Below are 25975 nucleotides of genomic sequence, written 5' to 3' on the forward strand. Positions count from 1 at the left end.
AGAACATGAAAGTATCCATGGTGTGAGACCTCATATGTGCTTTGACTGTGGAAAGACCTACGCTACATTAAGCATCTTAAAATCACAGAGGATTCATACTGGAGAGAGACCTTACAAGTGCTCACACTGTGGAAAGAGTTTCACTTGCTCAACATCCTTGAAAAATCATGAGCAAGTTCATATTGGAGAGAAGAGTGCTCTTCAAGTGGAAGGAGACGCACCAAATCATCTAATCTACAGTGTCATAAGAAGAAATATTGCACAAAGTGAGCAATGGATAAATGCGCTTCAGATTAAATGAATTTAGTATTAGTAACAGCTAATTCTGGTAACAGTTTGTTTCGATAGTCCACTTTAGACATTCTACTAACAGTGAGTAACTGCAGCTACATCAGCTAGCAGTCATTAGAGTATTAGTAGACTGTCTGCTTCATATCTTCTAACACTTTATTTTGATGGGTCCACAACATATTGACTATAAGAAACTTCTAAATAAAGTGTAACCCTAATTCTTTTACTTAAAAATGATGGGGGTTTTTTCTATTAATATTCAGATTCTTCTCATAATATGGAGATACACAAATGCTGAGGAAATATTCAATTGCTCAGGAAAAGTGAATGTGTTCTGTGTAGTTCAGCAGTAAAATACTTGGTTTACAGCGTCTAAAATATGCATGACTTCAAATCACACACAGTGCTTTGGTAAAACAGTTGGGTAAAAATGAAATTGTTGTGTCTATGTGACTAAACGAAGGATCATTATCATTTTGGCACAATTTGTGAAATTACATGAATTCTGATCGCAGACACTTTGTACATTTACATAATCTTTTCAAACTTTAGTTTGGAACCTAACATTCATTCTACAGTAATTCTATAAATGTACATCTATCAAAACAATACTGTACCTGAACACCTGGGGAATAGGAATCATTACTGTTATGTAAACATGAACTAGCCTATAGCATAGTCTTCTGCAGTGAATTACAAACACACAAGACAACATTGTGTAATGAGAGTTTCATTGTTTTATGAGTGACTAAGAGGGGAATCTTTGCTAGTGTTATGAAGGATAAGTAGACTTGAGACATGATGTGTTTAGTGCATTTTGAATGTGAAATGAACTGCTGTGATAAGCTGGTTAGGAGAACGATGTGAAACCCTGCATCCGAGTTTACAAGACGAACAGAACTGAGACGAACTCTTTCGAAGCTTCGAATCAATTGCTTGTCAAAATGATTCACTCTTTCGAAGCGCTCGAAACCATAGACATGTATAGATGCCCCATTCCACCGTTCCAAGCATAGAAATAAATACCTAGAGGCCTCATTGGCCGCTTAAAGTCGTTGCTGCAATACACCTCATTATTTAGTTAGGCTTTCAAAATGATAAATTTTCTTAAGAAATTGTGAAAGCTCACGTTGATTTTTTTCTGTTAACAATTCTAATATTAATGTAGTATAACTGTGATAGCTATATACATTTCATGTCATTTTAATGTACATTAAATTAAATTAAGTTGTTTCATTGCTTTCTCTGTCTTCAACCCCAACACAGCTCATTCCCTTTGAAATACTGGGGGACAAAAATCTTTAAGTACTAATAATTTACCATAATAGAGAAAATGGAATAAAATCTGCAAATACAAATCAAAAATTGACCGGTAGTCTGCATCCTATTTTCATAGCACTCTATACAGATATAAACTCCACAACAAACAATAACAGATGTAACTGATAATCCTTTATGGATCCAGTAAAACTTAGTTACAGTGGTAAAATATTATGCACTGATACAGGGCACAATAACAATATAGTAACAGTGATATGCAATATTACAAAGTATATGTAGTACAAGTTGTAGTAAAGTGAATAATATAATAAAATAGCGAGTACAACAGTACAATAACATAAGTGATGTAATAGATTTATGATAGCAACAATTATATATATAATACCATAATAAATGATTAACAATAGATGAATAATAGCAAGAAGAATATGTAATATCAAGGGTGGAATAATACAGAATACACAATAATGAAGAATAAATTAATAGTAAATTAAATAGTCGTGAAAAGTATTTGTGTAATAATTATTAAAAATGTTGGTCATGAATTCCAAATTGTGTTTAATTAATGAGCTCCTTGAGTATAATATATATATATATTAGTTGTGACGTCAAAACCTGACTAATAAAGACTAATTCTCCACTGCTTCCCTCAAGATTTTCCTATATTTTATAATGGGGTTTTTCAATTAATGAGTAAAATAATGTAAACAGCTTGACGGTGCTTGACATTTTGCTCTACAATACTAATTACACTCACCCATGCAGAGAACACATTCTGAAACACTGGTTTATTTGTTCATATATGTTACTGCATATGAATGTTTGGGGTGTGAGTGTGTGCAGTTTACGTTGGACAACAAAATGTCAAAGTATAGTTATGTTTAACACAGACCAGAATATGACATGCCCCCCCCCCCCCCCCCCCCTCAAAAAAAGAAACTTTCTATTAATCACAATTAATAATCATTATTACAACATCAAGAGTGATAATCAACAATGATTTTGTCATGATATTGCAGCTTCACTCATTAAGGAGTTCCTGTGTTTCTCATTTCTAGGCTAGTTTTTGTATAAATACACATAGCATCAGCATTAAACAGACCCTTCATTAGGTTATAAATGCTCCAGGAAGAGAGAGAAGTTTGAATATGATCAGGGTCATTCAGGGCTATAACTAGTACAAATACAACATTAGACGGAGGAGGTTTAGTCTCTTGGAAATGCAGAGATCAGGCTTTCTTCAGATTTCCTCGAGGCTTGCGTTGTCCTGTCTGCAGTTGGCTAAAAAATAAAAATAAATATAATCAGTTTATATAAAAACAAAAAAAGCCATGGGCTGTGCAGGATTGTGGCATATTCAGTGATTGCTATGGTGCAGGGACTGGGACTAAACTGCAGGCTGGGAAATCTCACACTCATCCATCCCGCGCACCCACAATACATTTTGAAACCACGGACAACTATATTTTTTTGTATGGCCATCATCATCATCATCATCACATAATAAAGTTTGAATCCCTAGGCTGGGGCTGCGCAAAATAATTAAAGGTTATCTCTTGAATTTCCATTTTCCCAATTTTCTTGTACCTGTCACTTTTTCATCAACACCTCTCCACCTTGCTGCAAAACAACCGCCTCATTCTAATTTTTTTTGCACACAGTACACTAGGCCTACATTTATTTTACAAACGTTTAAATATTCAATAGCTACATCTTGAATATTTCTTTACAGAAAAATGTCAAGGGTCATGTTTTTTTTCTAAGGAAAATTAACCATGGTTTTATTAGGCCTGTGGTAGACTTATGGGTATAGCGGCCCATAGAAGTCGCTAATGAGGCATCTACGTATCTATATATCTATGGCCGTAGCCCGCGCGCGGAAACCCCGCGCCATCAGAGCAGCGCTGATGCAGTGAAAGACACACAAGATGGCGGCGATCGGCGGATAGACGAACATTCGCGTAAACACTCGAGTCGCTCCGGGCTAATCTGAGCTATAACGAGACCTGAAGGCGGTTAAACATCCGAGGATCATGCTGCTCGGATCGGTCGGGATTGTGTGAGGCTCGACTCGGCTCATTCTGAGGGTTAATTAACGGCTTTCCTGAGTTGAAGATGACTGATAGGAGGTAGCGTCAGGTTTCGGTGTAGTGTTAGTGTTGTGATATAAACTCTTGTCTCTCTGAGAGGCCGATCAACCCGGACCCAGGCTCCGGCTCGTTTTGTGTGGATTAGTCAGGGTTAGGATGAGCGGATCTGAGGCGACGCGGTGCTAGGCTGCTAGCTCTGTGCGCTAGCTATGCGTCAGGACTGCTAGTGCTGCTTAAGCTGGTTCGGTTCGGTTCGGTTCGTGCGGGAAAGATGAGCGACACCCGGCGGCGGGTGAAGGTGTACACGCTGAACGAGGAGCGGCAGTGGGAGGACCGGGGCACCGGGCATGTGTGCTGCTCGGAGCCGGACTCGCTAACGGTCACCGGCGAGGCTGACGGTAAGACACGCGTCTGTCGGAGCTCCCGCTGTGTCGCAGCTCGTCTGATGAAGTGTGTTTGTTCTTCTGTAGGCTCTCTGCTGCTGGAGTCCAAGATCAACTCCGACACCGCGTATCAGAAGCAGCAGGTGAGTCCAGCAGCGCACACCTGACCTCTCACCTTCAGCAGATAACCATACAGAGAGAGTCCAGCAGCTTCACAGCGTCCAGGAGGAACATAGTGTGCAGTAATGCAGAGGGACAATAGTAAACACTCCATTTAACTTAGTCGGTTCATCTTTGATTCAGGGATTATCATCCAGCTCAGTTCAGCTCATATGACCCTGGACCACAAAACCAGTCTTAAGGGTCAATTTTGTGAAATTGAGATGTATACATCATCATCAGCTGAATAAATAATCTTTCCATTGATGTATGGTTTGTTATGATAGGACAATATTTATCTGAGATACAACTATTTGAAAATCTGGAATCTGAGGGAGCAAAAAAATCTAAATATTGAGAAAATCTCCTTTAAAGTTGTTCAAATGAAGTTCTTAGCAATGCATATTACTAATCAGAAATTAAGTTTTGATATATTTACAAAATGGAACATGATCTTAATATCCTAATGATTTTTGTCATAAAAGAGAAATGTATAATTGTGATCCATACAATGTATTGTTGTCTATTTCTACAAATATACCTGTGCTGCAGGGACACAATTAGTATGTGTGCAATCAAGTTGACGATATCGCTGGGAATGAAGTGTATTAGTTGGTGTATACGCGCCTGTCTGGAGGTTTTGAGCGCTGTGGTTCTGTCTCCTCAGGACACGCTCATCGTCTGGTCCGAAGCGGAGAACTATGACCTGGCTCTGAGTTTCCAGGAGAAAGCGGGCTGTGATGAGATCTGGGAGAAGATCTGTCAGGTGGGTCTCTGTCTGACGTTTAGGGCCTTCACCAACCATTATTCTCATAATAGAGTAATCTGTCAATTATTCTGACGAGTAATCGGATTATTTAAAAAACAAAATTGCGGTAATAAAAATAGACCTAAGTGAGCAATAGCTTTTAAAATTATTAAAATACATTTAGTAATTTCATAAAGTTCAAATAATATACCAAAAGCAAGTAATCATATGGTTTGATGATCATATTCTAAGCAATAGAGGTAATGCACATTACACATTAACAAAGGCCTGCAGAGAGCGCCAACGGCCTGACGATGGTTTACTCTTTACTGTGCGATCTCATCCTTCTTTAATATTAACTGAACAATTGCCACTTGATCTTAAATATTTGGCCATTTCTTTACGACAGAAGTGCTATAGCTGTTGTCACTTCTTGAATATGTGGACATCAGAACATATAAACTCAGAGCGAAGGTTTGAGCTTTTATTTTGAAATCGTCATGAACGGTTAGTATATTATAATGTGTGAGGATTTTATATGAAGGGCTTGTTACATTCGTTTTTTGGTACAGAGAGTTGTTTTATTATAATCACTTTGGTTATACATGTAATGATTTATTTAGAAAAGCCTTTCAAGGGGCATGAGATGCAAATTAGTTCCTGCTATGTTTTTCTAGTCTGTGACTGGAATCATGTTTATTGTATTGCCCCTATCCAAATAAACATGTAAATAAATAAATATATTGAGAAAGATATTAATGTATTCTCCTGTGTTTGCGTAGGTGATTTACCTTACAAATCTGATGAAATGGTGCACGTTGTGTTCCCAGATGAAGGTTATAATAAACTCAAACGCACAACAGCATGCAGAGATGAGTTTGAGACGCTCCACACATGTAAATGATAAGAGTTTGTGCAGAGCAGCGTTTACTGTGAACGGAGACGCACGCACGTAACCTACACGCATGTTAATAATTAAAGCATGTTAAACCTGCATCGCAGATTTATTTAATTGAGTCGTAGCGTTTGTGAATTCACAATAGCATTATGCTTTATGATTTTTAAATGGGTTTAATATCATGCAGCCTTGGAAAACGGTCTAATAATGTGTGTAATGCACCACTTCTGGTATTTAGCTGGTTACTTGACCCTCTAACATCTGCACTGTATTGGTTTTCTAACTTCTTGTTTTCTTTTTAAAAAAGGCCTCTAACATTAGCTTTCTCTATTCTTTTTCTATTCTATCTACTTGTTTTCTTTTTATGTGTATGTATGTGTTTTATATATATATATATATCTCTCTATATCAGAGGTCGCGTTAACGAAAATTTTCTGTCATTGACTGAATTGTTTTAGCAGTGATGGAAAATTCTGAAGGCCATCCGTCACTTTGACAGATTACACTGAGGGTGATCTATTGTAGTTTGTAGCTGTAATTCCCAGCCCTGTCCAGTTGGTGGCGAGTGCGCTCCAGTGTGGCAGCAGAGCGCGGGATCATCAGCTCCAGAACAAAAATAACTTTTGCTTTGATTACACACTGGCGAGATCCACTAGTAAAGTGAAAGAGAAGATCATTTCACGTGCGCTGCCGCTTCGCTTGATCTGAGGTGTCTACAGCGATCTATCACACCACATTAAAGAGCACCAAAACAGTATTTATTGCTTGAATTTCCTAATAAAATGGACAGAATTTCAAATCTAAGACGGTTTCATATCATATCAAAAGTAACAACGCACAACGAATGAAAGCTTAGCCCATTGCGATTTACTGGACGTGAGGCACACTAAATCTGTACTGTTCATTCATCAACTGAAAGAATTTAAGAATCAATATTTGTTCATAAAAAAATAGAATCTATTAAAAACAAGAATTTGTTTTTTGTTTTTTTTTACCCAGCTCTAGCATGTTTATAGTTGCCTCCGCTGCGGACTGCAGTGTGTGTTGAACATAAGCGACATACAGTCTCTGTTCTCATCATAAATATATAAATGCATAAGCCTTTATGCTTGTCCAGTAGGTTCATTATTAAAAATGCAAATGTGAACAAAAATACAAGCAACTAAAAGTGTTATAATTCAAATATGAAAATTAAAATGACGGGTAATAATAGATTATGATGGAATCTTTACAACCCTGTCTGTCAAAATGACGCATCCTCTTTTATTTATATATATATATATATATATATATATATATATATATATATATATATATATATATACACACACATATATACACAGTGCCCTCCATAAGTATTGGAACAGTAAAGACACAATTGCTCTGTTGGCTGTGGAGTCAAGACATTTGCAAATATGATTAAAAGATGAATATGAGACAAAACTACAGAATGTCACATTTTATTATTAGCCGTTTCAACACATAGATGTTTTACCAAATAAAAAGAGCAGCACTTTTAGAGTTCATCCCACTCATTGATGAGAGCATAAGTATTGGGACAGTTGAACATAAGGCAGATATAAAAGATTAAAAGCTATTATTTAGTTGCAGATCCCTTGCACACAATCACAGCAGTGAGTCTGTGACCCATAGACATCACCAGACTCTTGCTCTCATCCTTTGAAATACTTTTCCCAGCCTTTAATGCAGCCGATTCCAATTGTTGCTTGTTTTGGGGAGTTTCTGCCTTTACTCTCCTCTTCAGCTGCTGAAATTCATGTTCAATCTGATTTAAATCTGGAGATTGACTTGGGCAATCTAAGACTTTCCATTTCTTTGCTCTTATAAACGCCTTGACTGAACTGGCAGGGTGTTTTGGGTCATTGTCCTGATGCAATATGAAGCACTTCCCAATGAATCTGGTGGCATTTTCTTGAATATTGGTAGGCAAGATGGTTTTGTACCCTTCCAAATTCATTCTGCTACTGTCGTCATACATTAAGTCATCAGTAAAGTTGAGAGGGCCTGTTCCAGAGACAGCCATGCATGCCCATGCCATGACACCACCTCCACCATGCTTTACAGATGAGGCTGTATGCTTGGGATCATTGCAGTTCCCTTTTCTCTCCACATTTTTGCTCTCGCATCACTTAGATAAAGGTTCATCTTTGTCTCATCGGTCCATAAACACAGTTCCAAAACTCTTCTGGCTCACCTTTGTGCTTTTCTGCTAACTCTACTCTTGGCTTTCTATGTTTGGTGCTGGTCAGAGGTCTGCATCTTGCTGTGTAGCATCTGTAATTCTGTGTCAAAGTCTCCTGAGGACAGTAGATTGTCAGAGCATCACCTCAGCTTTCTGGAAGTTGTTGGTGATTTTACAGACACGTCTTTTAGGATTCATTTTCACAGCTTTTATGATTTGTCTGTCATCAACTACTGTTGTTTTCTCAGCCGATCAGGTCGTTGTTGGTTGCTGGTGGTTTCCAAACTCTTGATTTCTCCATGTCCTTTGTTTTTGCTGGAGCTCTAATGGACTTCCTCTTTTCTTTTATCCAAATTGCTTGCTTTTCTCTCAAAGTCAGCTCCCTCATCTTCATCCTGGTTTGTGTGTGTCATCATCGAATGCAAGATTCAGAATACAGAAGTAATGGATATAACTGATACGACACATTCCCTGCTTTTAATATCTGAAGAATTAATGCAACAGGACACAGCTGATCACTTAGAAAGAGCTGTGAGGCAACTGCTCCAATACTTATGCTCACATCAGATAGAGGGATCAAACTCTAAAAGTGCTGAACTTCTTAGCTGGTAAAACATGTATGTGTTGAAACGGCTAATAATAAAATGTGACATTCTGTAGTTTTGTCTCATACTCATCTTTATGGAGGGGACTGTATATGTATATAATATGAAAAAAGCAGTGTCATTAATGACGGCCGTGTGTCTGGTGTGCAGGTGCAGGGCAAAGATCCGTCCGTGGAGATCACGCAGGACCCCATGGACGAGTCCGAGGAGGAGCGGTTCGAGGACACGCTGGAGTCGGGTCACCTGGTGGAGCTGCCGGACTGCGAGCCGGACCATCTGGAGGAGCTGGAGGAGCTGGTGACGTCTGTGCTGCCGTCGCCCGTCCGGCGGGAGAAGCTGGCGCTCGCTCTGCTCAGCTCAGGGTATATCAGGAAGCTGCTGCAGCTCTTCCGGGCGTGCGAGGAGTCGGGCGACCGCCAGGGCCTGCAGCACCTCTACCAGATCATGCGTGGCCTGCTCTTCCTCAACAAGGCCACGCTGTTCGAGCTGATGTTCGCTGACGACTGCATCATGGACGTGGTGGGCTGCCTGGAGTACGAGCCGGCGCTGCTGCAGCCCAAGAGGCACCGCGAGTTCCTCACCAAGACGGCCCGGTTCAAAGAGGTGATCCCCATCACGGACTCGGAGCTGCGGCAGAAGATCCACCAGACGTACCGCGTGCAGTACATCCAGGACATCATCCTGCCCACGCAGTCCATCTTCGAGGACAACTTCCTGACCACTCTGTCCTCCTTCATCTTCTTCAATAAAGTGGAGATCGTCAGCATGCTGCAGGTGTGTCGCTTCACATCCTAAATTGAAAACTGTGGCGTTGCGGGACAGTGGAGTAGCTTGCAAGTAGGGCTGTACGGTAGATCACAATCACAATTAGGCAGAAGCTGCGATAGTCATGCGCTCATCTTGTCAGTGAAGCACGGTTCTGTGATCAGTAATAAATCTCCATCCGAAGGCCAGAGAAACTGCAAATACGCCCTGCAGAAGAAACCCAGGAAATCCCTATAAACAGAAGATTTAACGGCTTTCATTGATTCATCGTGACTAATAAACACACGACTGCGACAATATATGGTAATTTGAGTTCTTATTATATTTATTATTATAATTTTCATTATAATTATGTAATAATGCAATGCTAATCGACATAGCCGTTATGCTTGTTCTGTGTAAGAGGCCACATCTCACAGAAGAGTTTTTCAAACACTCGACTGACGTTATAGTGTGGTATTTTCACCTGCTTTCAGAAGGAGCAGCATCTACTACACAGAGCTGTAGTTCACTGAGAAGTCTGCAATCTTTTTGCGTAGCTTGTCAGTGAACTTCGGCTCTGTGTAGTAGATGCTGCTCCTTCTGAAAGCAGGTGATGGAGATTTACTACTGATCACAGAACCAGCTTTACTGACAAGATACGCATGACTATCGCATTCAATTAATCGTGCAGCCCTACTTGCAAGCTTTTACATTTTGGATGTATTATTATTTGTTAGTTAGGTTTTTAAAGTCTCATGAAACCCCCCTGTTTGAGCACTGTTTTTTGCTCCTTATGTCTGAAACAGACTCCAGAAATGTGTGTAAAGCTGTGGAAGAGGGGAGAAAACGGCCAATAAAACACAGACCTACTCATACACACTCATTATACAGACAAATTAATATTTAAAATAAATTTAAAATAGAAAGAATAGAGGCATAGTTACTTTTTGGCTCAACCAATCAGAATCAAGGACCAGAACTATCCGTTTTATAATAAATGTTCGATTATAATGTTTATGCGCCAAAAGCGGAACGAAACAGCGCTACTTATTAAGGCTGCAACAAATTATTATTTTGATAATCGATTAATCTAACGATCATTCTAACAATTGATCAACGATTATTTCACTGATTAATCAGTAGACTTTGATAATTCAGCTTTTGCATTTAGTTAAAATATTGAGTTTTACGTTCTAACAAATAAAGGTAATCACTTCAGCTTTTGAAAATCATTATGTAATTACAATTATTATACAATTAATACAAATAAATAAATTTGGCGCACAAAATGAGATGACCGACAGAGAAACTCTTATGCACCATTTAATTAACTCACAAAACCGATTTCACAATACAATGTTTCCATGATTTATTTCCACAAAATGAGATTCAGGACAAATTATAAATTAAAAAGTTTTTTTCAGGCCAAATGCTGCACAGTTCTTTGTGAAATTTAAATATGTAAATAAACAAAACTAAACTGAAATTTAAATCAAATGAATAAATACAAATATATTTCTTTGTACGAACAAAGGCTGTGCTTATGAACACTACTTTACTATGCATTGTACAGAGACCAGATGAAAAGAAAACGCCATCTGAAGTGTTCTGAAGACAGTCAGTTCCACTCAGAGACACGCTCATATAAACTCCCAGCCCAACTGTATCGTGATTCTTTAACAACTCAACTGACGGGAATCCACACACTTATAGATATTTTATAGATGCATCCCGAAGCATTTCAAATGGTATATTTATACCCTGCGAGCCTGCAGAGGATTTATAGTGTAAATCTGTACTAAAGCAATGCTGATCTGTCAAGCAGAAGTCAAGTTCAAGTCAAGTCTGCTTTATTGTCAATTCTTCCACATGTACGGTACATACATACAGAGAATAGAAATTGCGTTACTCTCAGACCCTTGGTGCATACAGTTAACATTTAAGACACTGACAGTAGACGTTCAAATACAGATAAATACAGTTTAAACATATGTGCATACAACTATACAGATATACAAATGAGGACATTGTAGAAAAATAAAGAAAGAGATAGATAAAGTGGCATAAGGCACATGGCAGAATAGATAGAGAATAGATGTCCACTGCTTTATATCAGTCATCTCTCACTGATCTCCTAGTGCTGAATGGCATTTGTTAAACTGACCATATAATAGATATCATAATGGCAATACATGTCATAAATTCAGATTAATGCTTCCACTCAGAATCCATTAAATCATCAACACTCTGGTGTCGGTCAGTTCTGGGGCACTTTACCTCAATTCAGACGCAAACAAGAATATATCATGATTAGTGGTCAACCGATAATGGGGTTTTTTTGACGGCCGATGCCGATATCTTGGAAAGATATAAAGCCAATATAATTTTATTTATTTGAAAATGGATTAAAAAATAAATGTGTAAAATAAACATGGTTATACTTTAGATGACAGGGCTGGACATTAACGCTTGTCAAGAGAATGTTTTGGACGGGCAAGTGAAAGAGAAATGTACTTGCCCAATCGGACAAGTAACTTGAAAAAGTCAATACCAAAAACAATAATAACTGCCTTTATTTATGATATAGCCTTTGTTATACGGGTGTGCGATATATATAGTTTGAGATAATTTCGTAATTGTTGTTTTATCGAGTGTACTGCAAGAATCAAAACACACAGAGTGCACGCATACATTACTTACAGAAGTCTAGGTTAGACTAGCTCACGTGCGGGTGCGATCTTTCACTGCATGATTCAGTATTACCATACATACAAGATAAATGTATATATTTATATAATTCATATAGTTTCACACGAAGATCGAGCTCTGTATTTTTTTATTTTGCTCCAAAAACCATCTTGATTACAAATGTGAACAGTTCAATAAACAAGAAGTTAACATTAAGAGACTTACGTTTTAGACACCATATTTAGTGTTTTTGCTCTGTTTCACCAACAAAAATAATTCCAAACACAGCACTGTTCTGCATCTCTGAGCAACAACGGTGCTTCGTTCCTGAATGAATCAACCATTTGAATGATTCGGTTCAGTCGCACTTACTGGTGGTTTTAATTTCACATTTACAGTATTTTAAATAATTTCAAATATCAGTTTTCATCGTTTTATGAATCAAAACATTATTCATTCATGTGTAACTGCAGATTAAAGCATCCCATGTCCTTCAGAGCTGCATTAACAGAGGGTAAATACATCTATTCCTCTTCAGATGCAGCTTCTGTGATTCCTCTCTGTGTAAAGATGAGTTTTGTTGATACTGATTTCATTTGTTTGGTAACTGCCTAAATGTCTTATTATACTAATTGTCTGATTAAACTGAACTCTAATTAAAAAGTTAAAATTTAAGTTTGAAAATTCATATATAAAGAAGTAAATATTAGCATTTAATTTAAGTTTAAAATAAAATAATTGTATTTGTAATTAATACTGCCTTTTTATTTTAAAATACAACACTTTTATCACACTTTAATATTTTTCTCATTTTATTTAAAACGAAAAATCTAACTAAATAAATTAAATGTGTTAATTATATTTATAACTCAATTAAAAAAAAAAAAAAATTCTCTCTCCGGGCAAGTAACTTTTATACTTGAACAAGTAAATGACAAATTTACTTGTCTGAAGGACAACCACATGAGAATGCTTAATGGCAAGCCCTGGATGACTGTATTTTTCACAAATAAATAAATATTTCATAAAAATATAATAAAGAAGTAAACACTAACTAACAGGGCACTCAGTATTCTGGGATGTTTGTGTGCATTGGGAGTCATATGTTTTCAAATAAAGCCAAGGCAACACTCGTTTTACATGCAGTACACAGTGAAAATGGCATGAATATGACAGTGGGCACATGGATAAAGCGCAGTAGAATATAAAATCACGAGTTTAAAGTTTGTCTGCAGTGAAGCTGAACTCTCCTCCTGTCTGTGTTCAATTCACACGGATCGACCGTCACACAGAAAACACGCGATCATACAGGATATAAACGCACGCTTCACAAGATCTCACAGCTGGACTCAACTCAGTTTGCTAGGTTTATGAAATTAAATGTTCATTAGACATTCAAATATTTGTTTAAATGATATAAATGTGTATTTGCTGAATGCTGACGGCGAATGAGAAAGTATTATAATGTTTGATTTTCTATTACTAATAATATAAGAGCAACCGTTATAATACTTTAAGTTTTTTGTATAAATTTTAATTAGTTTAACCGTTTTATCTGATTATTAGACAGACTTCTTCAACGGAAGATGAGTGTCAGATGAGAAGTGACGCTGAATAAGAGTGTCTGCTCAGACTGAAGGTGTGGAGATGAGATGAGAGAGGCGGAGTGTCAGTGTTTTGTGTAACGCTGTGTGTGTGTGTGTGTGTGTTTCAGGAGGATGAGAAGTTCCTGACGGAGGTGTTTGCTCAGCTCACAGATGAAGCTACAGAGGACAGCAAGAGGAGAGAGCTGGTACCTCACACACACACACACACACACGCATCATAAACCCATCACACACACACACACACACCAGGGGTTCACACCTATCCTCTCTACGTCTGCAGGTGAACTTCTTCAAGGAGTTCTGTGCTTTCTCACAAACTCTGCAGCCACAGAACAGAGACGCCTTCTTCAAAACGCTGGCCAACCTGGGCATCTTACCGGCGCTGGAGATCGTGATGGTGAGTGAGCCGCTCCTGAGTGCAGCAGGTGAGCGTCCTCAGCTCGGCTGACGTCTGTGTCCCGTGCTCTGGTTGTTTTGAAGGGCATGGATGACGTCCAGGTGAAGGCCGCGGCCACGGACATCTTCTCGTACCTGGTGGAGTTCAGTCCGTCTATGGTGCGAGAGTTCGTCATGCAGGAGCCGCAGCAGGCCGACGACGTGAGTATCCACAGTTCGCCTTTCCAGCAACACTGAACCTGTGCTGCAGAGCAGTAGAGAGCCGCTGCAGAAGCCTTTATCATTATAAACATTTCTTACTAATAACTCCAGCTCTTGATTAATAAGCATGTTATGCTTTGTTTGGTGTGAGGGCCAAAAGATGTGACTGTAATGTGTAAAGTGTGAGCATGAGCAGGATAAAGACATGTTGATGTGGATCAGTTGTCTCTCAGAGCTGAAGGATGTTTCAAACAAGTCCGGAATTACAGATTACAGCTGCATTCTCCAGGATTCATGAGCTGCAGATCATTAAAATACAGCAGCTGTTCCTCATCTGTAACGTCTGTGGCGGATCGCTTGCGGTTTAATGTTTTACTGGTGCTGAGGGTTCATACAGATTCTGATTCACAAGCGCCATTCTGGTCTTGATTGATTTGGACATTCATTCATTTAGAAATATTTCAGGTAAAGTTGCTTTTGTCTTAAAGACTTAAAGTCTTAGTTCACCCAAAGTTGAAAATTGTCATAATTTACTCTCATGTTATTTAGTTCAACTGCGCAACACAAATGAAGATATTTTTATTACATTTTTTATTTCTGTGCGTCTACTGTAAAACAAAGCAGACAAAAATTCAACATTAGAAAGACATCGTAAAAGAAATGCATCTAAATGCAGCAGTGTATTCCACACAGGCTTTTATTCGTGTATAAGCATTGATCGACATGTAACTTCACTAATGGAAGCACAGCTGTACTAAGGCTAAGTAAAAACATCATTGTGTATTTCGACGTCTACAGTGATCTGTCACAGCACAATAAAGAGCACCAAAACAGCTTTTGTTGTTTAAATTGTGACAAAATGACCAGAATTTAAAACGTGAGACTAAACATTGTTGTGGCAATGCTTTAAGTGACACTTTATTCACCTGTCAGTTGAAAACCGCTCAGAATAAGAGATCTAACTTGGGATTTAAGTTGGTTCAAATGAAGACAACAGTGCATAATTTTGTGTGCTGCCGTCTGCTGGTGTGTTCAGGACGTGCTGCTGATTAACGTGGTGATCAAGCAGATGATCTGTGACTCGGACCCGGAGCTGGGCGGTGCAGTGCAGCTCATGGGGCTCCTGAGGACCCTCATCGACCCCGAGAACATGCTCTCTCCGGCCAGCGTGAGTACAGCCTGACACGCTCACACTAACTAGGGGTGGGCGATACGACCAAAATCTTGTATCACAATATGACTAATTTTATATCACGTTAACGATATATCATGATATAGTTATTTTCTTTTAAATAGGTTTTTATGATATTAAAATCTTTGATACCATAGAATTTTCATAATCCTTGTCACCAATGTCAATATCAAACTAATACAAGCCTAAAAAGAGACAAAAATAGAGTTAGTGATAAATACTGATGAAACTAATTTCAAGCAATAGTACAAAAAACTACAATAAGAAATGCTATATTGTGTGAATTGATTAGTTTTCACTGTTAATTAGAATTAACTTGTTATTAAGTATAGATTCTATACATTTATAAAAATATATCATTATTATTATTTTTAATTTCTTATTAAAGTTACAAAAGGGATTTAGTCAAGAGAATTGTTGTTTGATTAATATGAATGGCAGATATGCGCTTTCTTTTTCAGCTGTTTACTCTCTCTTAAGACCTAAATCATAAGTGTGTTTATGTAATCGTTCAATGCTAATAAAGTGGCAAAAAGATGCGTGGTCCTCTCACACAGAAACGGAGACAGCCCACGCATATAGCTGTGTTGTTTGTGTTTGAACGGCTTTAAATCGGTTGTTTTAAAACTGCAGTGCTTAAAAACGCGTGACCGTGCTACAGATACAGTCCCTCGTTTGGGAACGAGCTCCTCCTTTAGTTCTGGCTGCTCGTTCTCCTGCTCGGAGCCCCATGGTGGCGTGTAAAGATCCCAGTCATCCAAATGATGACAAAGTATTACCGTAAACAATGTATTTTGCGACTCCACGAAATAAACGATAGAGCATAATATAAAACGATAGACTTTTTACTTCGTCCATCCGATATATATCGTCATCGCACAGCCCTAACACAACACTTTCACTTCTGACTCGCCAGAGTGTCACCACCCACACTTGAGCGTTTGTGTCTGGATGAGCAGAAAAACATCCTCAAGCATTTCTCTGTGTGTGTGGACAGAAAGCAGAGAAGAGTGAGTTCCTGAGTTTCTTCTACAAGTACTGTATGCACGTGCTGACGGCTCCACTGCTGGCTAACACCGCCGAGGAGGACCGAGGTGAGACACACGCTTGCTCGTCTGCAGCAGTCAGCCGTCTGTGAGAGCACTTATCAACACAGTGTCTGTCTATCCACAGATCTGACGGAGGGAGCGGCTAAAGTCATCCCCGTGTGTCCAGGTACCAGTCTCCTCTCAGTCACTCCTCTGCTGTAGAGGAGTTGTTTTTTAAAGGAAAACCCGACCCGAGACAGACCTGATTAAATTAGACCCCAGTCCGACTAGGGCTGGGGAAATAAATCGATGCATCATGAATTGAGAAATGACTCGATGAGATTTTCCAAATGCATGGCGATTCTTTCTGGAGTCGCTTCTGAGGTTAGTTTTGAACAGCAGGTGGCGCTGCATGCTTCAGAATCAGCCGTACTCTGCTTGTCTCCAAATCCTTACACTCACTTCAACCTAAAATAATCATTCGTTAAATTAGAAAAGGTTGAAGTGAATTACAAGGGTGTTCCCAGTGGGCTGTGTTTACATTTATCAGGCGTCATAGAAGCATTCTGAGCCGAGGTGTGCCGTACACACAAGCGCTCTTCTTCATCAGCATTTGAGTGTGTGGATAAAAACTAGAGTAGAGCACTATCTGCTGTTAAAATATAAGCTCAGAATCCATTCCAGAGAGAATCACCATGCATTGATTTATCGTCACAGCCCTAAGTCCGACCCGATGGCATGTGCACAGTCTGCTGCCCTGCATCGGTCAGGTGTCCTGCTGACTGATTTGGGCGCTGCTCCATTACTTTCATTTATTTATTGTTACTGTGTATTTTTGCCCGTCTGATAGATGCATGTTATTTCTGAGTTCGTCTTTCAATTGTGACCGGATTTGAAAAATAAATGTGATAGCTTGGTAAGAAGTAAATCGATAGCCTAATAAATCATGGATTTAACAACTTTATTTACCTGCCGCTTCTTGCGCACAAAAAAGAAAAGCCCTGCATGAACACGAAGCGAGCGGATTTTCCTGATCTCATATCTTTAAGATGGATTTTGAGGTTGCAAACATAGACTATGTTCCTTTTCTATGTGTGTTTCTCAAAACTGAACTTAACACGAACGAATTTGGGTCTTATTGGATCCATTTGGAAAAAGCACATTTATTTTAAAGTACCTAATACCGGACCTGTGTCCGAGGCGCTCGTAGAAGTTTTGGAGCCGTGAAGACCTCTAGCCTGTCTGTGTGCTGTGTGCCAGATAACTTCCAGACGGCGCAGCTGCTGGCTCTGATCCTGGAGCTGCTGACCTTCTGCGTGGAGCATCACTCGTACCACATCAAGAACTACATCATGACCAAAGACCTGCTGAGGAGGGTGCTGACGCTCATGAACTCCAAACACACCTTCCTGGCGCTCTGTGAGTATCCTCGTGCTGCTCACGTCTCTCAACTAGGGATGCACCTAAATTAACATTCTTGGCCGAAACCGAACAGAATGAAACACTGAACCAAGCACGGTTTTTCACGTTTTCCCCATGCATTTTGCCTTTTTTTTTCACCATTGCATAAATTAAGTAGCAAAAATGTTACTGTTATCAAAGAAAATAATCAATTGCATAATTTAAAATGTTTAACAATGAACATTTTTTAACATTCTAGCAGACGTTATACCAACAAAGTACAATTAAAGGTAAAATTAATAAGTTAGATTAATAAAAACAGTATTTTGCTGCTTTTGAGACCCCCTTCTTGAATCAGGCATGTGATTGGCTGAAGGCAAAAAAGATGGAAAACTGAACACTAAATCAGTATATTAGAGTGATTTCTGAAGATCATGTGACACTGAAGCCTGGAGTAATGATGCTGAAAATACAGCTGCAGATCACAGAAATAAATTAGTTGAACAGATATTCAGTAGCTTTTTTCAATTGTAATATTTCACAATATTTCTGCAGCCTTGCTGAGCAGAAGAGACTTCCTTTAAAACAGAAAATATTACAGATCTCAGTTTGAAGACTGTGTGAATATTATAATAAATGTATTAATAGAGCTGTTGTAATTGTTATTATTATCATTATTGTCTTTATTTATTTTACAGAACAGCAGTAAAATTACAATACTATAATTTATGAATGTTGCTCGCTGATTCACAATTAGAATAATCCCCGCCTATGAATTACAAATTGTGTATTGAGGAACGCAGTGGAATATTCTGCTCTACTTTCTCAGGTTTGGCTCCAGTATTGTGCAACAATCCAAAAAAGACTAATAGGCCATATGCCTAACAATGAATATTCAATAACGGGTGTCCACCAAAGCATGTTTATCCAGCTGAAAATGTCAGGTGCTCTTCTGAAAACGGCCTGCTGGTGGCGCTGATGAGGAATATCCATGGCTGTAACTTATTACTAGTATCTTATTCTGAAGAATTGAATATAAAAATGCATTAACCAGCAATATTAACTTCTCTATTGTTGTGCAGTTGTTGTAGAAGTAGGATGATTGGTTGGTGTGGTATTTGTCCCGCCCCCTCCTCCACTGATTGGACGGCTGGGAAAAAAGTGACAGTGACAAGCGCTGCGTTCTACCCAAAGCTAAACAGTTTATCAACTCTCAGCTACAAAAAAAAACCCAAATAAAAAAAGAGCAGACGAACTTGTAAAATATTATAATGGCGGTGCATCAAAATTCAGCGTCATCAGTTTGCCAAAAAGAACACAATTTTACGCACAATTAACAGATGTTAGGGAGCTGGTGTAAATTTATTTCAGACCAACATTTTGAAAATGCGAACACTTTCATGAATTCTAAATTTACGTTAGAACAGCTTTATGAACGATGTACACACAAAATCGTTCTGCTCGTATTTCATGAGTGAGGCCCATTGTCTTTTTTGCTTATTTGGTCGTACACTGAAAGTTTTTTTTTTTTTTTTTTTTTTCTATTTTCAGCAGAATAATTTTGGTTGTCGAACATTCGGTGCATCCCTAGTGTGAACCACAGTGATAACTGATCGTAACGTTTGATCTTCAGTAACAGCTGGCCTTGTTGTAATCTGAGTGCTCAGACGGTAACGGCTCATCATGTAGCACAGCAGCGTTTGTAATGCAGGCTGATTCTGATTGTCCAGGTGTGCTGCGCTTCATGAGGAGAATCATCGGCCTCAAGGACGAGTATTACAACCGCTACATCGTGAAAGGAAACCTGTTCGAGCCGGTCATCAACGCGCTGCTGGACAACGGCACCAGATACAACCTGCTGAACTCGGCCATCATCGAGCTCTTCGAGTTCATCAGAGTGGTGAGTCTCCTCCGATCCGCTCGTGTCTGACCGCCGCAGTGGGAATCCAAAATCAAGTCCAAATCCAGAATCGCATACTTGTTAAATTTATCAATAGCTGTGTGCTCATCTTTTTTTAGTTGGTGAAAAGGGGCTGTTAAAAATGTATTTGTCTTTGAATCATTCATTCAAGAGATTCATCCAGTAATGAAACGAGTCAATCTTGAATCATCCCATTCAGAAATTCCATCAGATTTCTCTTCAGAATCGTGAGAGAATTACACCTCCATTAATAAAAAACTAAGTCTCAGTTTATCCAGAACGGTGCAGCACTATTTTGCTCACAAACAGCTCTTAATCGAGTCCAGTTCTTATGCAGCCGGCTGATTTTTGTTCATGGTATTCAGCAGCAATTAAATGTTTTGCAAAAAGAGACTAAATGTTTATCTAAATTTTGGACTTCATTTATTTTAATCCACATTGGAATGGAAACGGAATCGATAAGCAGAATCAGATAATATTGAAACGATACCCAACCCTACTGACCGCTGTCCTTCTGTTATCAGGAGGACATCAAATCTCTGATCGCACACATCGTGGATAACTTCTACACAGCGCTGGAGTCCATCGAGTACGTGCGGACCTTCAAGGGTCTAAAGGGCCGCTACGAGCAGGAGAAGGAGCGTCAGAGCCGAGGACTCAGCAGGTGCCGTCACCTTCCTTCATTCAGAAACACTGACTGACGCCGGGTTCACACACACTCATTCTGCAGAAGCAGCACACACTCATTCTGCTTTCACACAGGGGTCCGCTACTCTGATCCACAAACATTATTATTGACTTCAAATCCAAACATTGTGACTGAAAATGCTTTCTCAGCATAGTGATCCTCTTTTATCACAGTACAGTAATACAATCTTTCATAGACGCATTCACGTTTAAACTCAGTAAATATAAACAACGTATTACTCCATGCATTTGACTTCTACATTTCTCACATCTGACCCTGCAGCACAAAAGCAGTCATCAGTAGCACAGGTATATCTGTAGCAATAGACAACAATACATTGTATGGATCAGAATTATACATTTCTCTTTTATGACAAAAATCATTAGGATATTAAGATCATGTTCCATCAAGATATTTACTCTACTGTAAATATATCAAAACTTAATTTTTGATTAGTAATATGCATTGATAAGAACTTAATTTGAACAACTTTAAAGGAGATTTTCTCAATATTTAGATTTTTTTGCTCCCTCAGATTCCAGATTTTCTAATAGTTGTATCTCAGACAAATATTGTCCTATCATAACAAACCATACATCAATGGAAAGATTATTTATTCAGCTTTCAGATTGAAAAATTGACCCTTATGACTGGTTTCGTGGACCAGGGTCACATTTTAAGTCACTCAAGCAAGTGGCACACATTTAAACACAGCATGTAGCCTATTTTTCTTACGTTAAAAGTGAGCTATCACATATTTTAAATGAAAACTTACCACTGACAGAAAGAGTCAGCTCTCGTGCCTCTTCTTTTGCATTTAAATCTTTATTCCAAGCAATCCCGCGTGTCTTAAACAGCATTGTTTTCTACTTCCTCAAGTGCATCTTATGTTGCCTTGCTTGAAGTGATCTATTTATAGTATTATATCTATTAATAGTGAAATTGTCGATCCATTTTTATCATGAGCAATGCGCTGCCACTTTAATTCAGTGCATGCAGCACAGCACAAATATACTCGGTGCAGACTCGCTCTCTGATCCGTCAACATGAGTATGAGTGTGAAGCAGGCGTGACTGAGCACCGATCCTCTCACAGGTATCGCAGGGACGCCCACTCCTTCGAGGAGGAGGACGAGAACATGTGGCTGAACGAAGAGGAGGAAGAGGAGGATGTCGGCGACGCAGCCCTGGACAAGTGCAAGAGCGACTACGGGAAGTTCATGGAGAGCGAGAAAGGTATTTGTGCAGTGTTTCTGTGGGCTTTAAGTCTTGAGTCGCTCTTCCACAAATGAAGGCCTAGAAAGATCTTCAGTTAGAGTCTTGAGTTCATAAGGACATGGCCTTAAATGTTGCATTCGCTGCTAAAATGAATATATTCCTTAGTATTTTGGTCTTGTTTTCAATGCAAATACCTAAACATCCTTAAATCAAGACACGTTTACTGGAGATGCAAAATGAAGATATTAAGTTTTGTTTTCTGATAAATTAAACAAAAATTGAGTTTGTTTCAAACTAAACAAATATCTGTCAATGGGGAACAAAACCTTGTTTTCTGTGAATTTAGTTGATTTTTCTGCAAACTCGCTCTGATCAGTTTCACAAGACTTTTGTCATTTTGCTTCTGCAGTAAATATATCTTGCTTTAAGAATCTGTAGACCTTTGCACTAAAAAAACAAGACAGAAATATTGAGGAATGGCATCCCTTTTCATGCAGTGTGATGAGAAGGTACAGTAAAGGTTATTTCCATATTCTAGTGTTTTGAGCAGAGATATTCAAGATCAATTAAAGGTAATGGTGATCTGTTGGAATTTGTATCTTTCAAACTTTGAAGTGTCACTAATTAGACATTTCATGTTTAAAGACCATATTGATGTATTGTGTGCCATTCAATTTACTCCTGAAATGATCTTTACCTGGTCTTAAATGAGGCATGGTGAAGCCTGCAGAAAGCTGGAAGTGGCTGGTATTTCCCATGAGTCTGTTCTGTGGTTTCAGTGAAGGAGAGTCAGGACAAGGAGAACCAGCCCAAGCGTTCGGCGGGCGGCAACTTCAAGTTCACCTTCTCTCACTCGGCTGGAGCAGCTAGCACTGCTAACGGCTCCAAACCCCCACCCTCCGCTTCCTCCAGCAGAGCTGCAGCGCCACCTTCAGGCCAGACCCGGGTACGTCACGCACCTTCCATCCGCTCACATGCCTCCTATTCGATAAGACGCGTGCATTTCAATTCTGCTTAATGATCCCTGCGTTCGCTTTTTAATGTGATTTAAGTGCAGGAACGGAAAGAGCTTGTACCTTGTTTGTGTGCAGCACACAAATCTGTGTCCGTTCTCCAACCATTCTGTGCATTTCACTGCAGAAAAGGTTGTCCCGAGCCGGAACTGACTTCTTTCATATTTATCGAACCGTATGCAGAAAACTATGCCAGTATATCATCATAAACACAGCCGTTTTTGTCTTAAGTGAACGTAAACAGATGAGAAAGAAAACGGACGTGTACAGTATTTTTAGATCTGCGTGCATTCGGTGTTAAAGAGACATTCTACTAGCCATCTACTTTAGACATTCTGCTAACAGTTAGTAACTTTGCAACTAGATGTCAGCTAGCAGTCATTAGAGTATTAGTAGACTGATTAATATCTTCTAACACTTTATTTTGATGGATCCACAACATACTGACTATAAGAAACTTTGCAAGTATATGTCAACTTACTCTACTACCCCTACCCTACTGAGAGTTAGTAGACATGTAGCTGCAAAGTTACTCATATATAGAATGTCTAAAGAGGACTATTGAAATAAACCAATACTCTGCCGGTCATTAATGTTAATCAAAGAACACAAGAAAATCACTCACTGATCTTGACTGAATCTTTAATAATCTATATTTTATTTATAACTATGCAGTGTTTTCAAACTTTGAAATTACCTACAGTTTCTGTGCCTGAAATTTGGTTCAGTTGTATTTATGCTATTAATAATTGATTAGTTTGTTCCTATTTTATTACTGACTGTTTACTTTAATATTTGACGCTTATATGAGTCTAGTTGTTTTTGCTGTGGTATTTGTGTTAAAAGCATAGGCAAAGGTTCTTCCTCTGTAGGCTGCTGATTTGTGCTCGTTATTCAGCTGCAACAGATTGCTTTGTAAAAAGACACAAGTTTGACTTCATTTTTTTAAATCTTATTGGAATCAAAACTAGTAATTGATAAGAATTGGAATCGATAAGCAGAATCTGAATCGATCAAATAAAATCGATACCCAACCCTATGTTTGAGTGGCTGGTTCTCCTCTAAACAGACGGGGCTGGTGGGGCTCGTGGACTACCCAGACGATGAAGACGAGGACGAGGAGGAGGAGGAGAGCGCTGACGAGGAGCAGTCGCAGCGCAAGAGGCCTCGTCTGGGCTCGTAAAGCCCGGCTGCGCTCACACTTCCACCCCAGCTGAACCAGAGGAGCTTCCAGGGAGCCAATCGCAGCGCAGCGGGGGCTGATGGGAGGCTAGCAGGACTAGCCGCACTGATCAAGCTGGATCGGCTCAGACTCTGAAGAGCTGCTGTCGTCGCGGCCGAAGTTCAGTGACATCGGCGGATGTGGCTGCTTCCTATTTTAGTGATTTCTTCTGGACGCTTGTGTTTTTTAATGATTGGCGTGAGATCTCGCCGGTGCGCGGACGTTATTAACCTTTATAATCAGACGTCTGGAATTCAGGCTGAAGGTGTGGCGCTGATGGTTTTTAAAAACTGCAGTAAATGTTTTGATTTGTGTGATTTGTGGAGCAGACGTCGCTCCTCAGAGCAAGAGGACTGATCTAGGGTCAGCTTTGGCTCGTCTGTCTCACTGCGAGAGAATACAGTGTTAAACCACCTGATCGGACTCAACTTTCATGATTAAATATTATAAGCAGTTTGTTTTTCCCCTCAGTTTTGTACACTTTCCTACTAGCACCATCTCCGTTAAAGAGCATTTGTATGAATTTGATATTTTTTACAATTTTGAGATTAAATTTGGTCCTGCAATTAAACGAGGTTGTTCAGTATTTTGTGACGCGTTTATGGAATAGGTCTGATAACAGAGGCACAGTTTACCAGAAGCATGATGGATTACGATGGCTGTGATCAGGGATTCATCTTGTACCTTGACATCACTCTGTCGGCGGATCGGCTGTTAGCATGAAACTGGTTCCTCCACAAAAACCCAATAGGATTTTCCCATAGGCTTTTGGATAATCGCAAAAAATAAGCTCTGTGTTCAATCATAGTTCATGAAACTTACACGTTTTGACCATCGAGATGATCTTTACAAAGTAATACAAATTTGATGAATTTTGAAGCCTAAATACAGGCGCCAGAACTAAAAAGCTAACATTAGGCTATAAACGAACTACAGCACCACGGTCGCTCTCCTTCAGCGTCACCACCACCATGTTTCCGACCACTTTTAAACTTATTTTTAGAAACATTTTCCATGATAATGATTTACTCTGGATGAATTTAATCCAAAAGAGCACGAGACCGTAAAAGCGGGTTAGAATGAGTTCCTGTTCGGCGTGATGACGTTCAATGTCTCCGACAGCGCCTGTAGTCCCATTTAGCAACTTGTTAGCAACCGCCTTTTTAAAGAAACGTAACAGCTTTAAAAAATCACGAGTGTGGTGTAACTGGTGTGTTTTATGTCGTAGAATGAAACGTGAAAGTATCTTGAGCCTGTGTGAACCATGGACCTAAGAGATTTAACCAAAATCCCATTCAAAAAACCCATTGACTCTGGGAAGTGCTAAAATGCTAACTCACTTCCGGGTTTTCGCCTACAAAGTGACATCATAGTTCCACCACTCTATAGTCCAAAACTTTAAAACCAGGCTCCAAGATGGCGGCATGTTAAGAACTTTTAGTAGCTCTGCTGACAAAAAATATTATAACTCATGTGAACGGTCTACTTTCAACTAGTTACCTTACGCGTCCGTGGTTTTATTAAGGATGTAATTGTGGAATAAGTATGCCAAAAAGTTCAGAAAAATGTAAAGAATGGGCGAAATGCCTGCTGGATGTATCCACATATGTGAACAAACATATCCTGAAGGGAAAGGCAAATTCTGTATAATAATGTATAATAACCCTGTATAATAATGCAAACTGCTCAATCAAACTCATGGAACTACCTCTAGATCTGATTTAAAAAGAGCTATAGACAGGGTTGTTAATTATTATAAGCCAGTTAGCCGATGATGCAACCCAATTCCTGCTGCTGTTAGTGTAATTAATAAGGTTTCTAGTGCCTCTGGTCTCTAGCTCAAGATCAGGAAGTGTGAGCTAATGGCTGTTAAAGACTGATTTAACAAGTATTAGTAACATTCCTGTCAAGGAGACTGTAACATACTTGCATATCATTATTGTTAAAGACCAGCTGAAAAGATGTTCTCTGAATTTTAACCCCATATTTGATCAAA

General features: G+C 39.1%; 1 protein-coding gene across 2 annotated transcripts; it reads left to right on the plus strand.

Moving 5' to 3' along the window:
* The first annotated feature begins 3343 nt into the window (after window positions 1–3343).
* LOC306883970 (serine/threonine-protein phosphatase 4 regulatory subunit 3-like) lies at window positions 3344–24564 on the plus strand. Of its 2 annotated transcripts, XM_079439527.1 has the most exons (16): window positions 3344–4060; window positions 4133–4188; window positions 4872–4970; window positions 8809–9432; window positions 13808–13885; window positions 13981–14097; window positions 14181–14297; window positions 15334–15465; window positions 16487–16583; window positions 16663–16704; window positions 17778–17936; window positions 19649–19818; window positions 20364–20503; window positions 21623–21762; window positions 22524–22690; window positions 23827–24564. In XM_079439527.1, the coding sequence occupies exons 1-16, from the start codon at window positions 3934–3936 to the stop codon at window positions 23938–23940; spliced, it is 2379 nt and encodes a 792-aa protein (XP_079295653.1). In that variant the 5' UTR covers window positions 3344–3933; the 3' UTR covers window positions 23941–24564. The 2 variants fall into 2 exon arrangements, with proteins under 2 accessions (XP_079295653.1, XP_079295652.1); XM_079439526.1 differs by having other exon boundaries at window positions 3793–4188.
* The last annotated feature ends 1411 nt before the right edge of the window (window positions 24565–25975 follow it).

The sequence above is a fragment of the Barbus barbus genome (assembly GCF_936440315.1).
Source record: "Barbus barbus genome assembly, chromosome: 18".
NCBI lineage: Eukaryota > Metazoa > Chordata > Actinopteri > Cypriniformes > Cyprinidae > Barbus > Barbus barbus.

What these genes read in the sequence shown, in the direction of transcription:
- LOC306883970 (XM_079439526.1), top strand. Translation starts at nt 3,934, where the DNA reads ATGAGCGACACCCGGCGGCGGGTGAAGGTGTACACGCTGAACGAGGAG. An exon ending in ACATGCTCTCTCCGGCCAGC is followed by an intron (nt 15,466 to 16,486) that starts GTGAGTACAGCC and finishes GTGTGTGGACAG; the next exon opens with AAAGCAGAGAAGAGTGAGTT. An exon ending in AGTCATCCCCGTGTGTCCAG is followed by an intron (nt 16,705 to 17,777) that starts GTACCAGTCTCC and finishes GCTGTGTGCCAG; the next exon opens with ATAACTTCCAGACGGCGCAG.